The sequence below is a fragment of the Lucilia sericata genome, unplaced genomic scaffold (genome assembly GCF_015586225.1).
Source record: "Lucilia sericata isolate MDLA Ls3-8-SP2 unplaced genomic scaffold, ASM1558622v1 Contig001643F_arrow, whole genome shotgun sequence".
Taxonomy (NCBI): domain Eukaryota; kingdom Metazoa; phylum Arthropoda; class Insecta; order Diptera; family Calliphoridae; genus Lucilia; species Lucilia sericata.
The window spans coordinates 71,223-88,360 of record NW_023995557.1 but is presented as its reverse complement, the minus strand read 5'-3'; the positions used below and the strand labels follow the sequence as shown (position 1 = coordinate 88,360).

Genomic DNA, 17,138 nt, shown 5'->3' with positions numbered 1-17,138 from the left:
AGTACACCACCATATTTGTTTGATGGTGGTGATACAGTTTGAGGGTGGTAGAACAGTAGTACAACGGTTAATATTTCTTTCTGCGCTAATACAGTTTAATAAATATGACAATACTTAAATATGGCAATACTTAAAAAATGTTGTCACAAACTCTTAAGACTTTTGTCTACGAATGTTTTAAAAGTATAAAATTTGGCTAAACTTTAATTTTCCAAGTTTAACTAAACTCAGTTTAAACAAGTTTAAGTCTTCTAAATGCAATTTTTGGATTCAAGACTTGTTTCTTATTACAAAAAGTAAGAAATTTCTAATTTTTAGTAATATTTAACAATTTTTTTAATAAAATCTTACAAAATATGGCAAATCTTAGAAAAATTTTGTCATAACATTAAATAACTATTAACGACAAGTCGTTAGACGGTATCAAATTTAGCTAAACTTTCATTTTCCAAGTTTAACTAAACTCAGTTTAAATAAGCTTAAGTCTTCAAAATGTAGTTTTTGACTTTAGGACTTTTCCCTTATTGCAAAAAGTAGGAAATTTTTCTTTTTCAATCAACAATTTTTTTTCAAAATTTCTTACAAAATATGGCAAATCTCAAAAAAATTTAAACACAAAATTAAATAACTTTTAACGACAAGTCATTAGACGGTATCAAATTTAGCTAAACTTTCATTTTCCTAGTTTAACTAAACTCAGTTTTAAACAAGTTTAAGTCTTCAAAATGTAGTTTTTGACTTTAAGACTTTTCTCTTATTGCTGACTATGATTTATACTTTATCTTTTTATAAGCTTTCCTAACTACATTTTAACCTAGATTCCCATAAATTTTAAATTATTCATTGATTATTTTATGCTATTCAGCTGTATTACTTACAAAAGCTTATTAAAAACGATTTCTATGCAAGAAAAATAATTGAAAATTTCTTGAAAATGTATATATAATCTTAACCTTTTCTCTACCCTCTAAAATCCTCCAATAACTTGACTAAATCATTTCAAGGAATTGATTTAAATATTTTAACAACTATTGAAGAGAAGAGAAAAAAAGCATGACAAAAATGGTCTTTGAAAAAGTGTCATGATTGGCTTAGTATATACACATTTATCATGGCAAAAAGGTGGCAAATAATTCCCCCCTCTCTTTCGCTAGCTAACACTTAACCTTCCCCCTGCTAACATACATACCTTTACTATAATTTTAATTCTATTGAAAAGTCAACGTGTAATAAAGCGTATAAACAATTTTGTTTTCTTTTTTTTCAATTTCTTTAAGAAAAAGTGCCAAGTAATTGAACATTTAAGTAGCTCGATTTCCGGTTTCCTTAAAAAAGGAAAATTTACACTATATACTGCCACCCCAAGGGAAAAAGAACTTTTTAAAATATAAAAGTAGACACACATTTCCTTTATAAACCCACTACACCCACTCTACAGCTCAAGGTATAGATGTTAAAGCAGGAACAAGAAATTTCTCTTAAGTACCTGTTGGCAATTTGGAGTAGAAAAATTAAATATGCATTTTAGAATTTCCTTCAAAATTTCCGTTAACTATAGACAAAATAACAGAAAAAAAACACTAGAAATAAATTAAAATCCTAATTTACAGATATTTGGTTAATAAAGAATAACGTTGCAAAGAAAATTTTAGCAATAAACACTTCAAAAATTCTTTTAAGCGAAAAATTTTTATCAATAACTGTTTTTCTTTAGTTAACAATTACAGCAATGCAGTTAAATTTAGCTAAACTTGCTATTACCGAGTTTAACTAAACTGGCTTAAGCAAAGTTTAAGTCTAAAAACTAGTTATTTAGGTTTAAACAGGTTGTTTTAATTATAAAATAATAAAATTTTATAATTTTTTGCCTTAACCTAAAATGTTATTAAAAATTTCTTGCAAAAATATGGCAACACCGAAAAATTTTTTCACAGAAAATTAATATTTTCTTTATAAATAATAGTTTATAAGGGTTTCATTTCACTAAACTTTATTTTAAGGTCATTCGCTTTAAAGTTCATTCCAAAACTATTATATTTAATAACTTTTTCAACAGTTCTGCGGAAAATATGGCAACATCGAAAAATAATTTTACACAAAAATTAAAATTTTTTGTTAAAATATTATAAAAAGGATTGAAAATTAATTAATTTTATAATATTTTGTAATTTTTAGGGGAAAAAGTTATATAAATATGGCAACACCAAAAAAAATTTGACTGGAAATTAAACGCATTTTTATTTAGAATTGTTTAAATTCTTTAAGTTTCACTAAACTTTGTTTTAGTGAGTTTAACTAAACTCGGTTAATGGGAGTTTAAGAATTGCAAGTCATGTTTTCGTGTTCTGCGAAAAGTATGGCAACACCGAAAATTTATTTTACACAAAAGTTAAAATTTTTTGTTAAAATATTATAAAAGGATTGAAAATTAATTAATTTTATAATATTTTGTAATTTTTGGGGGAAAAAGTTATATAAATATGGCAACTCCAAAAACCCATTTTTATTTACAATTGTTTAAATTGTTTAATTTTCACTAAACTTTGTTTTAGCGAGTTTAACTAAACTCGGTTAATGGAAGTTTAAGGGTTGCAAGTCATATTTTCTCGTTTAAGAAGGTTTCAAAAACAGGATTTAAAATAAATTTTGACTGTTTGATCATTTTGGCATATTTTTTAAAACATTTCTGCTAAAAATATGGCAACACCGAAAAATTATTTTTTTATTAAAATAATAGATTTTTACCAAAATACAGTATAAAAGTTTTAAATTAAACAATTTTAAGTATTTTAGAAATTAAAATGAAGAAATGTTGTTAAAATATGGCAACACCAAAATATTTTTAAAGGAAACTTTATTGTATTTTTATTTAAAAGGGTATACAAGGGTTAAATTTCATTAAACTTTGTTTAAGCGAGTTTAACTAAGCTCGGTTATTTCAAGTTTAAGTGTTGAAATTCAGTTTTTCGGTTTTAAGCAGCTTCCAAAATCATTTCTTAAAATAAATTTTTGTTATAGTGACATTTTCAAGGACTTATTCAGCATTACTGCAAAAACTATAGCAACATAGAAAAAAATTTTGCCAGTAGAATTAAAGCTTTTTATCGATATAACGAATAAAGGGTTTAAATTGTTTAAACATTTCGTTTTGGTTTTACAATCTAACTGCAATTTTCCCTTAAATTTGGAGATTAATTAAAAAATCGTTTAACTGTTAAAAAGATTGCCAATTTGTTAAGTTAACAACCTACGCATTTCCTCCCCCACATATAGCTGCAGAGATATTTTGTAAAAAGGAAACGGAAATTGCTTATTTGTGTTTTTTTTTTGCAACTAACTTAACATTTGTTTTTGCTTTCTTATGCTTTTTTAAAAGCAAAATTTACCTTAAGGCATTTCTAGTTTTGAATTTTGAAAATTTCCTTTTGTAAGTTTTTTGGGGGTAATTTAATTTCCTTTTGAAAATTTTTTAACATTTTATTACTTGTAAATAGTTTAAAAAGATATTAAAATAGTTTTTCATTTCCTATGGTTTCGAACATTAATTTTAATTTAATAAAATTTATTTAATTGGTTTTTATTACCCTTTTGTTATATTACCTGCTTTTGCCTTGTTTCACACCCCTCCCCGCTTGTTATTAAACATTTACAATAGGGCGAAAAACACTTGTATGTGTTCTTTTTAACGTCTTCTCTTAATTTTGTTTATTAACTCTAGTTATTGTTGTTCTTTCTCCCCTTTTTTTGCAACAACAAACTTGTTGTTTGTTTGTGGTTTTGTTGGGAATTGCTTTTAAAGTGTGTGTGTGTGTGTATGTTACTAAGTTTAACAGTTTTAATTGCAATTCTCTCATTTCATGTTTAGTCTTTTTTATAAACTGCAATTCATGAAATAAATGAAATTTGAACTTGACTTAAAAATAAAAGAAAACAAATACAAACCGGTACTAAATACACTTAAAGAAATAAACGTTAAAAATGTGAAACTCTTAAATGAAGCAAAAAGTTCCAAAAATTTTTTTGTATTCTAAAGTTCTTAGTTAGTTAGTTAGTTAGTTAGTTAGTTAGTTAGTAGTTAGTTAGTAGTTAGTTAGTTAGTAGTTAGTTAGTAGTTAGTTAGTTAGTTAGTTAGTTAGTAGTTAGTTAGTTAGTTAGAGTTAGTTAGTTAGTAGTTAGTTAGTTAGTAGTTAGTTAGTTAGTTAGTTAGTTAGTTAGTTAGTTAGTTAGTTAGTTAGTTAGTTAGTAGTTAGTAGTTAGTTAGTTAGTTAGTTAGTTAGTAGTTAGTTAGTTAGTTAGTAGTTAGTTAGTTAGTTAGTTAGTTAGTTAGTTAGTTAGTTAGTTAGTTAGTTAGTTAGTTAGTTAGTTAGTTAGTTAGTTAGTAGTTAGTTAGTTAGTTAGTTAGTTAGTTAGTTAGTTAGTTAGTTAGTTAGTAGTTAGTTAGTTAGTAGTTAGTTAGTTAGTTAGTTAGTTAGTTAGTTAGAGTAGTTAGTTAGTTAGTTAGTTAGTTAGTTAGTTAGTTAGTTAGTTAGTTAGTTAGTTAGTTAGTTAGTTAGTTAGTTAGTTAGTTAGTTAGTTAGTTAGTAGTTAGTTAGTTAGTTAGTTAGTTAGTTAGTTAGTTAGTTAGTTAGTAGTTAGTTAGTTAGTTAGTTAGTTAGTTAGTTAGTTAGTTAGTTAGTTAGTTAGTTAGTTAGTTAGTTAGTTAGTTAGTTAGTTAGTAGTTAGTTAGTTAGTTAGTTAGTTAGTTAGTTAGTTAGTAGTTAGTTAGTTAGTTAGTTAGTTAGTTAGTTAGTTAGTTAGTTAGTTAGTTAGTTAGTTAGTTAGTTAGTTAGTTAGTTAGTTAGTTAGTTAGTTAGTTAGTTAGTTAGTTAGTTAGTTAGTTAGTTAGTTAGTTAGTTAGTTAGTTAGTTAGTTAGTTAGTTAGTTAGTAGTTAGTTTAGTTAGTTAGTTAGTTAGTTAGTTAGTTAGTTAGTTAGTTAGTTAGTTAGTTAGTTAGTTAGTTAGTTAGTTAGTAGTTAGTTAGTTAGTTAGTAGTTAGTTAGTTAGTTAGTTAGTTAGTTAGTTAGTTAGTTAGTTAGTTAGTTAGTTAGTTAGTTAGTTAGTTAGTTAGTTAGTTAGTTAGTTAGTTAGTTAGTTAGTTAGTTAGTTAGTTAGTTAGTTAGTTAGTTAGTTAGTTAGTTAGTTAGTTAGTTAGTTAGTTAGTTAGTTAGTTAGTTAGTTAGTTAGTTAGTAGTTAGTAGTTAGTTAGTAGTTAGTTAGTTAGTTAGTTAGTAGTTAGTTAGTAGTTAGTTAGTAGTTAGTAGTTAGTTAGTTAGTTAGTTAGTTAGTTAGTTAGTTAGTTAGTTAGTTAGTTAGTTAGTTAGTTAGTTAGTTAGTTAGTTAGTTAGTTAGTTAGTTAGTTAGTTAGTTAGTTAGTTAGTTTAGTTAGTTAGTTAGTTAGTTAGTTAGTTAGTTAGTTAGTTAGTTAGTTAGTTAGTTAGTTAGTTAGTTAGTTAGTTAGTTAGTTAGTTAGTTAGTTAGTTAGTTAGTTAGTTAGTTAGTTAGTTAGTTAGTTAGTTAGTTAGTTAGTTAGTTAGTTAGTTAGTTAGTTAGTTAGTTAGTTAGTTAGTTAGTTAGTTAGTTAGTTAGTTAGTTAGTTAGTTAGTTAGTTAGTTAGTTAGTTAGTTAGTTAGTTAGTTAGTTAGTTAGTTAGTTAGTTAGTTAGTTAGTTAGTTAGTTAGTTAGTTAGTTAGTTAGTTAGTTAGTTAGTTAGTTAGTAGTTAGTTAGTTAGTTAGTTAGTTAGTTAGTTAGTTAGTTAGTTAGTAGTTAGTTAGTTAGTTAGTTAGTTAGTTAGTTAGTTAGTTAGTTAGTTAGTTAGTTAGTTAGTTAGTTAGTTAGTTAGTTAGTTAGTTAGTTAGTTAGTTAGTTAGTTAGTTAGTTAGTTAGTTAGTTAGTTAGTTAGTTAGTTAGTTAGTTAGTTAGTTAGTTAGTTAGTTAGTAGTTAGTTAGTTAGTTAGTAGTTAGTTAGTTAGTTAGTAGTTAGTTAGTTAGTTAGTTAGTTAGTTAGTTAGTTAGTTAGTTAGTTAGTTAGTTAGTTAGTAGTTAGTTAGTTAGTTAGTTAGTTAGTTAGTTAGTTAGTTAGTTAGTTAGTTAGTTAGTTAGTTAGTTAGTTAGTTAGTTAGTTAGTTAGTTAGTTAGTTAGTTAGTTAGTTAGTTAGTTAGTTAGTTAGTTAGTAGTTAGTTAGTTAGTTAGTTAGTTAGTTAGTTAGTTAGTTAGTTAGTTAGTTAGTTAGTAGTTAGTTCACCCATGACCTTTTGAATACTAACCTTCCCTTTAAATTTCATATTATTCCCATTTGCTTTCAATAATCACTTACTCGAAGGACTATTTAACTTTTTTAATTGATTTTCTTGTTGTTGGCAAACAGTTGTAAGCAAAATATTTCATTATAATAAGAAAATATTTCTGTTTGCTAATTTCCCTTAAGAAACATAGAAATATTTTATAATTTCATAAATTTAATAATTTACTTTTTAATACAAAAAGCACACACACACAAACAACAAAGTTTTTTTTACAACATCCATACACAAGAAAAACACTTAAGTGTAAAAGACAATAAAATCCATTACTCGAAGGCTTTCTTATGTTTTTAATAATGTAAACATATTGAAAGGATATAAAGAAATTTGTTGTTGTTGGCAGGCAGGCTAAAATGCCAAAATAAACAGGCTTAAGTACTTTTCTGCATAACATTAATAACTTCTCTAGGGGAGATAATAACTTTTAACTAAAGTTTAACTAAACTTAGTTTAAGAAATGTACGGATAAAAACAAAAACATTAACAGGAACATTTTTAACAAAAATTTTAAATTTTGTATAAAAAGTACTAAAAAAGTACTTTTTGTTCTATTAAAACTAAAACAATGTTCTATATTTAGGCCGCTAAGCAGCATCTTCAAAACCCCAAACTTTCTGTGTTACAAAAAAAATCCTTAAAACTAGGAGCTTCCTTTCTTCTGCTGCTTATTGTTTGCAAATACAAAATTTATTAAGTCTGTATTGTTTTGGGTCATATAATAATAAAGTTGTAAATGTTTTTGGGGCATAAAATTCAATTGAATATGCCACCTAATGTAATAAAATATGAGAATTAACTTAGAAAATATGTAAATTCTCCCAAACGAACTCAAATAAACAAAATTTTACTTTTAAACCTCTTTACTCATATTAACAGTTCTGCTGGCAAACTCTTTCCCTTCTAGCCACACACACACACGTATACATACACTCTTATTCACACACATTTGCACAAACAAATTATAACGGCTACAAGAGAACAGCTAAATCTAATTTCAGTTTTTTATTTGTTGTAAGGGTTCAAAACACCAGCAACAACAACTAAACACGAAAAATTTAAAAGAAAAACATATTGTTTTTGTTTATTGGAGGAAAAATGGCTAAACAAACCTATTGAAATAAAGTTTTTTTGTAATTTAAGGGTTTTATGTGTGAGGCTTGTTTAGCAAAGAAAACAAATATGCTGAAATTATAAAATAATTGGATATAAATTGAAAAATTAAAAAGAAAAAAGTTGAACACACAATAAATAATAAAAAAAATGTTTGCTTAAAATAAGCATAAGAGGGAGAGAAGTGTTAATTGCTTAAAATTTAAAGAAATAAAAAAGCTTAAATTAAGATAAAACTCAAAAAATATGGCAGCCTGCAAAAAAATTTTGTTATAGAAAGAATAGATTTCCTATTAAATATCATAAAATGCTATTAAACTTCGCTAAACTCTGATTTTCGCAGTTTAACTAAACTTGGTTTTAACAAGTTTAAGGTTTAAAAATCAAGTTTTTGGGCATAAAATATTCATAGAAATATTGTTCTTAACTAAAATCTATACTTATGCATAAATTAAAAATGTTTATAGCATTATCTGCTAAATAAGTGGCAACACTGAAAAAAAGTTTATATGAAAATAATAATATGTTTATGAACTATTATTTATAAGTACTTAATTTCACTAAACTCTCGTTTTCCAAGTTTAACTAAACGTGGTTTAAACAAGTTTAAGGTTTAAAAGTCAAGTTTTTTGACTTAGAATAACCATAGAAATATTATACAAGACTAAAAATTATGATTTTGTATAAATTAAACATTTTAATAGCATTTTCTGTTAAATAAGTGGCAACACTGAAAAAAATTTTATGGAAAAATAATAATATTTTTATGAACAATTATTTATAAGTACTTAATTTCAATAAACTCTCGTTTTCCAAGTTTAACTAAACTTGGTTTAAACAAGTTTTAGGTTTAAAAGTCAAGTTTTTGGACTTAGAACAACCATAGAAATATTATACAAGACTAAAAAATATGATTTTGTAAAAATTTGACATTTTTATAGCATTTTCTGCTAAATAAGTGGCAACACTGAAAAAAATTTTATGGGAAAAGAATTATATTTTTATGAACTATTATTTATAAGTACTTAATTTCACTAAACTCTCGTTTTCCAAGTTTAACTAAACTTGGTTTATACAAGTTTAAGGTTTAAAACTCAAGTTTTTGGACTTAGAATAACCATAGAAATATTATACAAGACTAAAAATTATGATTTTGTAAAAATTTTACATTTTTATAGCATTTTCTGTTAAATAAGTGGCAACACTGAAAAAATTGTTATGGGAAAATAATTATATTTTTATGAACTATTATTTGTAAGTACTTAATTTCACTAAACTTTCGTTTTCCAAGTTTAACTAAACTTGGTTTAACAAAGTTTAAGTTCTAAAAATCATATGTTTGCTTTTCAAATTTTTCTAGAAATATTTTACAAAATAAATTTTGAAAATTTATAAATTTTTTTTTTTACTTTTTTACAAATATCTACTAAAAATATGGCAACACTTAAAAAAACTTTACAGGAAAAGCCAGTTTAAGACTTTAAAATTAAATTTTAAGATTTTAAATTATTTCCATAATGATAAGGTTACTTAAAAAACTGTTATTTTGTATATTTTTAGATACTGTGTGGAATTTGAAGTTTTAAGGACTTCCAAGGCTTGTCACAAATTACCGCCCTACAATTTATTGATAGAAGGTAAAGAGAACTCAAAATCTATCTCTATAAATATTTTCTTTACTAATAAACCCTCTCTCTCTCTCTTTTAATCATTGTAAAGGTGATCGCATAGTAGTACGCTGTGACGTGGAAGCTTTCATCCAGGACTTTGCTGCCTCCACAGACAACAATCTAACTTCATCAACTTTAAAATCTAAACATCACAATGACTCGTTATACAATAAAATAGACTTAGGCACCAGTTCGACGGAGGAGGATTTAAATGACAGTGATGAAAATATGATTGACAATAGCAGCAGCAGCAGTAGTAGTAGTGATGAACATGATGATTACGATACGGCCTCATTAACGATTAAAACTACATCCACTACTACCACAACAACGACTACAACTACTACCACACCTTATCCACCGCCACAATCTATACAGTATCATTGTCGTGGCGAGGGTTTACCCGGTCGCACTACAAGATGGAGTGCTTTGGCAGCGCCCTCATGCCGAGGCAAATGGTTAAGATTGACTCTGGATACACCGAAAAAATGTACACATGCACAGTTTATATTCGTTTAAGGCAGAGCGTAAGCGGTAGAGCAAGAGTGCTTAACTAGTTTTTTGTACAATTAGTTTGGAAAAAAAAATTATAAAAATTTACTAATAATTTCATTAAAATTTTAATTTTTCTTAAAATTTTTATTAAAATTTTTATAAAAACCTTAAATTGTCTTAATTTGAAATCATATTTAGTAGTTAAACTTTCTTAAACTTTTCTTTTCCTAGTTTAACTAAACTTGGTTAAATTGAGTTTAAGTCTTAAAAATGTTATCAAACGTTTTTAAACATTCCTAAAACCTTTAAACAACATAAATTTTTAGCAGTGATGCCATATTTTTGCTATTTTTAAAACTTTATAACAAAAATATGGCAACCCCGAAATTTATATTTTTACCAAAATGTTTATTTTTTATCCCTATTTTATAAAATGGGCTTAAATTTAGCTAAACTTTAATTTAATGATTTAACCTAAGCCTAGTTTAACAAATTTTAAGACATTCTCTAAGACCAAATTTATTTAAAAGATTTCTTATCATCCCTAAAGTTTAGGGCCTAAATTCAATTTATGTGGGAAATTCTTTAATTTTGGTCAAATAGAAGAGTTTTTTTACAAAAATTCTGCGAAAAATATGACAACACCCAAAAAAATTTGTCATACAATTTAAGGACTTTTGATGAAGTTTCATATTATGGGGTTATATTTCACTAAACTTTGTTTTTGCAAGTTTAACTAAACTCGTTTAATCCAAGTTTAAGTTTTTAAAAATCCAGAATACGAATGTTTAATGTATGCAAACATATTTTATAATAAAATTTTTTTAATTTTTTGCATTATTTAAGAATTTTTACGCAAAAAACTGCTAATAATATGGCAACACCCAAAAAATTTTGTCATACTAATTAAAGACTTTTGATGAAGTATCTTTTTGTGGTAAAATTTTGCACTAATCTTAGTTTTTTCAAGTTTAACTAAACTCGATTAAAGCAAGTTTAAGGTTTAAAATCCCAAGTTTAAGATTCTTGGATATCTGTAATAACAATAAACAATATTATTTTTTTATTCAAAAAATTATTTGGTGATTTTTTATTACAATTTGTTTAAATTTCCAAATTTTGGTTAAAACTTAAAAGTCAATTAATTTTGTAACTTATTTGAAAGATTATTTTAACATTTATTTCTCTTCAAACCTATACTCATACTTACATACATACATAATCACACAAAATGAAACCTTAATTATTTCATTATTATACTAAACTCACACATGATTATTTTTAAACTTTTACTAGCTTTAAGACTATAAAAAAAACTCATACTAATATTAACGGAATAAAAATAAATCTATAAAATTATAAGAAAAAAAATATTGTTCATAATTATAAGTTTCATTCATCAGACAAAAAACAAACATTTAAAAAAAATTACGATAAAAAACAAACATCACTTGATTAAACACACTAATGGGCAAACAAGGAGTAAAAATATATGAAAATTACATTAATAAATTTCCATAAATTTAAGCAAATGAAATAAATAATAATGTTTAGATTTACCTTTCTTTAAGAAAAATCATATATAAAAACAAAAATATAAGTAATAATAACAAAAAAAATTATAAGAAAACAAATAAGTATGAATAAAAAAATATAATTTTAAATATAAAATTAAAAAAAATTATAGATTTTATTGCATAAGGGAATAAAAATGTCAAGTAAGTAAGAATTAAACTATTTTATTAAGCTTATCAAATTTAATTACAAAACGAGTGCTGAATTATGAAAAAATTTCACAATGAATCAGACAATTTCTAAAGATTTGCAAAATTTTTAAAATCGGGGGATTTCCTAGTTAAAAATCTAATACATTACAGCAACTTACAGAATAACGCTTAATAGTATTATAATTTTATATGATAGTTTTAACCATTTTTCTTTAAAATTCTGCGAAAAATATGGCAACTCTCCAAAAATTTTATTTACAAAATAAATATAATTTTATTATCTTTCATATTAAGCTATTCAAATTCCCTAAACTTCCGTTTTCCAAGTTTAACTAATCTCGGTTAAATAAAGTTTAAGGCTTGAAAATCTAGTTTTCAACTAGTTACTAACAGTAGAATCGCTTTACCAAATAGTTTTTAAAATTTTTGCTATATTTTGTCTTTTTTCTCTAAAACTTTGCAAAAAATATGGCAACACTAAAAAATTTAAGTGTGAAAATAAATATAATTTTATTGTCTTTCATATTAAGACATTAAAATTCATTAAACTACCGTTTTCCAAGTTTAACTAAACTCGGTTTAACAAAGTTTAAGGCTTAAAAATCTAGTTTTCAACTGTTTAATAACAGTAAACCCGTTTTACCAAATAGTTTTCAACATTTTCGTAATATTTTACCTTTTTGCTCAAAAATTTTGCTAAAAATATGGCAACACTGTAAACATTTTTGTATGAAAATAAATATAATTTGATTGTTTTTCTTATTAAAGTGTTCAAATTCACTAAACTTCTTATATCCAAGTTTAACTAATCTTGGTTTAACAAAGCTTAAGGCTTAAAAATCTAGTTTTCAACTGTTTAATAACAGTAAACCCGTTTTACCAAATAGTTTTTAATATTTTCGTAATATTTTACCTTTTTGCTCAAAAATGTTGCTAAAAATATGGCAACACTGCAAAAATTTGTGTGTGAAAATATATATAATTTGATTGTCATTCTTATTAAAATGTTTAAATTCACTAAACTTCTTATATCCAAGTTTAACTAAACTCGGTTTAACAAAGTTTAAGGATTGAAAATCTATTTTTCAACTGTTTAATAACAGTAAACCCGTTTTACGAAATAGTTTTTAAAATTTTCGCCATAGTTTGTCTTTTTCCTCTAAAACTTTGCAAAAAATATGGCAACACTCTAAAAATGTTAATGTGAAAATAAATATAATTTTATTGCCTTTTTTTATATTCAAATTCACTAAACTTCTGTTTTCCAAGTTTAACTAAACTCGGTTTAACAAAGTTTAAGGCTTGAAAATTTAGTTTTTAACTATTTACTAACAGTAGAATCGTTTTACGAAATAGTTTTTAAAATTTTCGCCATAGTTTATCATTTTCCTCTAAAACTTTGCAAAAAATATGGCAACACTAAAAAAATTTAAGTGTGAAAATAAATATAATTTTATTGTCTTTCATATTAAGGTGTTCAAATTCACTAAACTTCCGTTTTCCAAGTTTAACTAAACTCGGTTTAACAAAGTTTAAGGCTCGAAAATCTAGTTTTCAACTATTTACTAACAGCAGAATCGTTATACGAAATAGTTTTTAAAATTTTTGCCATATTTTATCTTTTTTCTCTAAAACTTTGCAAAAAATATGGCAACACTATAAAAATTTTAGTGTGAAAATAAATATAATTTTATTGTCTTCCATATTAAGGTATTCAAATTCATTAAACTTCAGATTTCCAAGTTTAACTAATCTCGATTTAACTAAGTTTAACAATTTACAACTCCCAACTGTGGATTGAAAACAAATCATTAAAAAGTTCTTGTTAGAACACAAAAACGGTAAGTTTATTATATCTTCATTATAATTAATAACTCCCAGCACTGGCTTGTTTACATTTGCAACATAACTGCTATATCAACATAACAGTAGATGTAAAAGAATAACAATAACATACATAGAAAAAACTTAAAGTTGCCATATCAAAGCAATATAAACATCCAAGTAATTCCTTTAATCACCTACACATATTGTTAAAAAGACTAGTTTAAGTTGTTTTTGCTAGTTTCTAAAATTTTACAATGATATTAAGATTCCTATAAAATATGGTTATGTCGAATTTCATTGCTATACCTGCTTTTTTTAGTCAGTTATGAGCGTTAATGTCATTTTCTGAGGGGGACCTTATATGGGGGATAGGGTCAATTATGGACCGATCCTTATAAAATTTTACAATGATACTAAGATTCCTAAAAAATATGATTATGTCGAATTTCATCGCTATAGCTGCTTCTTTTAGTCAGTTATGAGCGTTAATGTCATTTTCTGAGGGGGGCCTTATATGGGGGCTAGGCGAAATCGTGGACCGATATTGCCCATTTTCAATACCAAACAAACTGCATCAATATAAAATATTTGTGCAAAATTTCAGCTCGCTAGCTGCTTCCGTTTGGACTCTATCGTGTTTTCAACAGACGGACAGACAGACGGACAGACGGACGGACATGGCTAGATCGTCTTAGAATTTAATGAGGATCCAGAATATATATACTTTTGTGGGTCTTAGATGAATATTTCGATGTGTTACAAACGGAATGACAAAAACAATATACCCCCCATCTTTTTTGATGGTGGGTATAAAAATATGTTTGCATAAAATAAGCAAAAGAGAAAGAGAAGTGTTAATTGCTTAAAATTGAAAGAAATAAAAAAGTTTAAATTAAGATAAAACTCATAAAAATACGGCAGCCTGCAAAAAATTTTGTTATAGAAAGAATAGATTTCCTATTAAATATCATAAAATTCTATTAAACTTCGCTAAACTCTGATTTTCGCAGTTTAACTAAACTTGGTTTTAACAAGTTTAAGGTTTAAAAATCAAGTTTTTGGACTTAGAACAACCATAGAAATATTGTTCTTAACTAAAATCTATACTTATGCATAAATTAAAAATGTTTATAGCATTTTCTGCTAAATAAGTGGCAACACTGAAAAAAATTTTATGGGAAAATAATTATATATTTGTGCACTATTATTTATAAGTACTTAATTTCATTAAACTCCCGTTTTCCAATTTTAACTAAACTTGGTTTAAACAAGTTTAAGGTTTAAAAGTCAAGTTTTTGGACTTAGAATAACCATAGAAATATTATACAAGACTAAAAAATATGATTTTGTAAAAATTTAACTTTTTTATAGCATTTGTTGCTAAATAAGTGGCAACACTGAAAAAAAATTTATGGGAAAATAATTATATTTTTATGAACTATTATTTATAAGTACTTAATTTCACTAAACTTAGTTTTTTTAAGTTTAACTAAACTTGGTTTAAACAAGTTTAAGGTTTAAAAATCAAGTTTTTTGACTTAGAATAACCATAGAAATATTATACAAGACTAAAAATTATGATTTTGTATAAATAAAACATTTTTATAGCATTTTCTGTTAAATAAGTGGCAACACTGAAAAAATTGTTATGGGAAAATAATTATATTTTTATGAACTATTATTTGTAAGTACTTAATTTCACTAAACTTTCGTTTTCCAAGTTTAACTAAACTTGGTTTAAACAAGTTTAAGATTTAAAAATCAAGTTTTTGGACTTAGAACAACCATAGAAATATTATACTAGACTAAAAAATATGATTTTGTAAAAATATAACTTTTTTATAGCATTTTCTGCTAAATAAGTGGCAACACCGAAAAAATTGTTATGGGAAAATAATTATATTATTATTAACTATTATTTATAAGTACTTAATTTCACTAAACTCTCGTTTTCCAAGTTTAACTAAACTTGGTTTAAACAAGTTTAAGATTTAAAAATTAAGTTTTTGGACTTAGAATAACCATAGAAATATTATACAAGACTAAAAAATATGACTTTGTAAAAATTTAACTTTTTTATAGCATTTTCTGCTAAATAAGTGGCAACACTGAAAAAAAATTTATGGGAAAATAATTATATTTTTATGAACTATTATTTATAAGTACTTAATTTCACTAAACTCTCGTTTTTCAAGTTTAACTAAACTTGGTTTAAACAAATTTAAGATTTAAAAATCAAGTTTTTTGACTTAGAATAACCATAGAAATATTATACAAGACTAAAAATTGTGATTTTGTATAAATAAAACATTTTTATAGCATTTTCTGCTAAATAAGTGGCAACACTGAAAAAAATTTTATGGGAAAATAATTATATTTTTATGAACTATTAGTTATAAGTACTTAATTTCACTAAACTCTCGTTTTCCAAGTTTAACTAAACTTGGTTTAAACAAGTTTAAGATTTAAAAGTCAAGTTTTTGGACTTAGAACAACCATAGAAATATTATACAAGACTAAAAAATATGATTTTGTAAAAATTTGACATTTTTATAGCATTTTCTGCTAAATAAGTGGCAACACTGAAAAAAATTTTATGGGAAAAGAATTATATTTTTATGAACTATTATTTATAAGTACTTAATTTCACTAAACTCTCGTTTTCCAAGTTTAACTAAACTTGGTTTAACAAAGTTTAAGTTCTAAAAATCATATGTTTGCTTTTAAAACGTTTCTAGAAATATTTTACAAAATAAATTTTGAAAATTTATCAAAATTTTTTTTACTTTTTTACAAATATCTACTAAAAATATGGCAACACTTAAAAAAAATTTATGGAAAATTAATATTATTTTTATTATACATTAGATAGGAGTATTAAATTTCGTTAAACTCTTGTTTTCCAAGTTTAACTAAACTCAGTTAAAGCCAGTTTAAGACTTTAAAATTAAATTTTAAGATTTTAAATTATTTCTATAATGATAAGGTTATTTAGAAAAACTGTTATTTTGTATATTTTTAGATACTGTGTTGAATTTGAGGTTTTAAGGACTTCCAAGGCTTGTCACAAATTGCCGCCCTACAATTTATTGATAGAAGGTAAAGAGAACTCAAAATCTTTCACTCTATTAACATTTTCTTTAGTAATAATCCCTCTCTCTCTCTCTCTCTCTCTTTTTAATCATTGTAAAGGTGATCGCATAGTAGTACGCTGTGACGTGGAAGCTTTCATCCAGGACTTTGCTGCCTCCACAGACAACAATCTAACTTCATCAACTTTGAAATCTAAACATCACAATGACTCGTTATACAATAAACTAGACTTAGGCACCAGTTCGACGGAGGAGGATTTAAATGACAGTGATGAAAATATGATCGACAATAGCAGCAGCAGCAGTAGTAGTAGTGATGAACATGATGATTACGATACGGCCTCATTAACGATTAAAACTACATCCACTACTACCACAACAACGACTACAACTACTACCACACCTTATCCACCGCCACAATCTATACAGTATCATTGTCGTGGCGAGGGTTTACCCGGTCGCACTACAAGATGGAGTGCTTTGGCAGCGCCCTCATGCCGAGGCAAATGGTTGAGATTGACTCTCGATACACCGAAAAAATGTACACATGCACAGTTTATATTCGTTTAAGGCAGAGCGTAAGCGGTATAGCGAGAGTGCTTAACTAGTTTTTTGTACAATTAGTTTGAAAAAAAAAATTATAAAAATTTACTAATAATTTCATTAAAATTTTAATTTTTCTTACAATTTTTATTAAAATTTTTATAAAAACCTTAAATTGTCTTAATTTGAAATCATATTTAGTAGTTAAACTTTCTTAAACTTTTGTTTTCCTAGTTTAACTAAACTTGGTTAAATTGAGTTTAAGGCTTGCAAATGCTATCAAACGTTTTTAAACATTTCTAAATCCTTTAAACAACATAAATTTTTAGCAGTG

The 17,138-nt window shown here is 25.4% G+C and overlaps 2 protein-coding genes across 2 annotated transcripts; both read left to right on the top strand.

Annotated features, from left to right (window-relative positions):
- The first annotated feature begins 8,884 nt into the window (after nucleotides 1–8,884).
- On the top strand, nucleotides 8,885–10,730 carry LOC119612282. Its single transcript, XM_037968039.1, has 3 exons — nucleotides 8,885–8,916; nucleotides 9,011–9,087; nucleotides 9,170–10,730. Exons 1-3 carry the CDS (start codon nucleotides 8,885–8,887, stop codon nucleotides 9,637–9,639), a joined length of 579 nt encoding a protein of 192 aa, XP_037823967.1. The 3' UTR covers nucleotides 9,640–10,730.
- Nucleotides 10,731–15,220: 4,490 nt separating this feature from the next.
- LOC119612281 (uncharacterized protein DDB_G0280205-like) lies at nucleotides 15,221–16,850 on the top strand. Its single transcript, XM_037968038.1, has 3 exons — nucleotides 15,221–15,228; nucleotides 16,192–16,268; nucleotides 16,362–16,850. Exons 1-3 carry the CDS (start codon nucleotides 15,221–15,223, stop codon nucleotides 16,829–16,831), a joined length of 555 nt encoding a protein of 184 aa, XP_037823966.1. The 3' UTR covers nucleotides 16,832–16,850.
- Nucleotides 16,851–17,138: the final 288 nt, after the last annotated feature.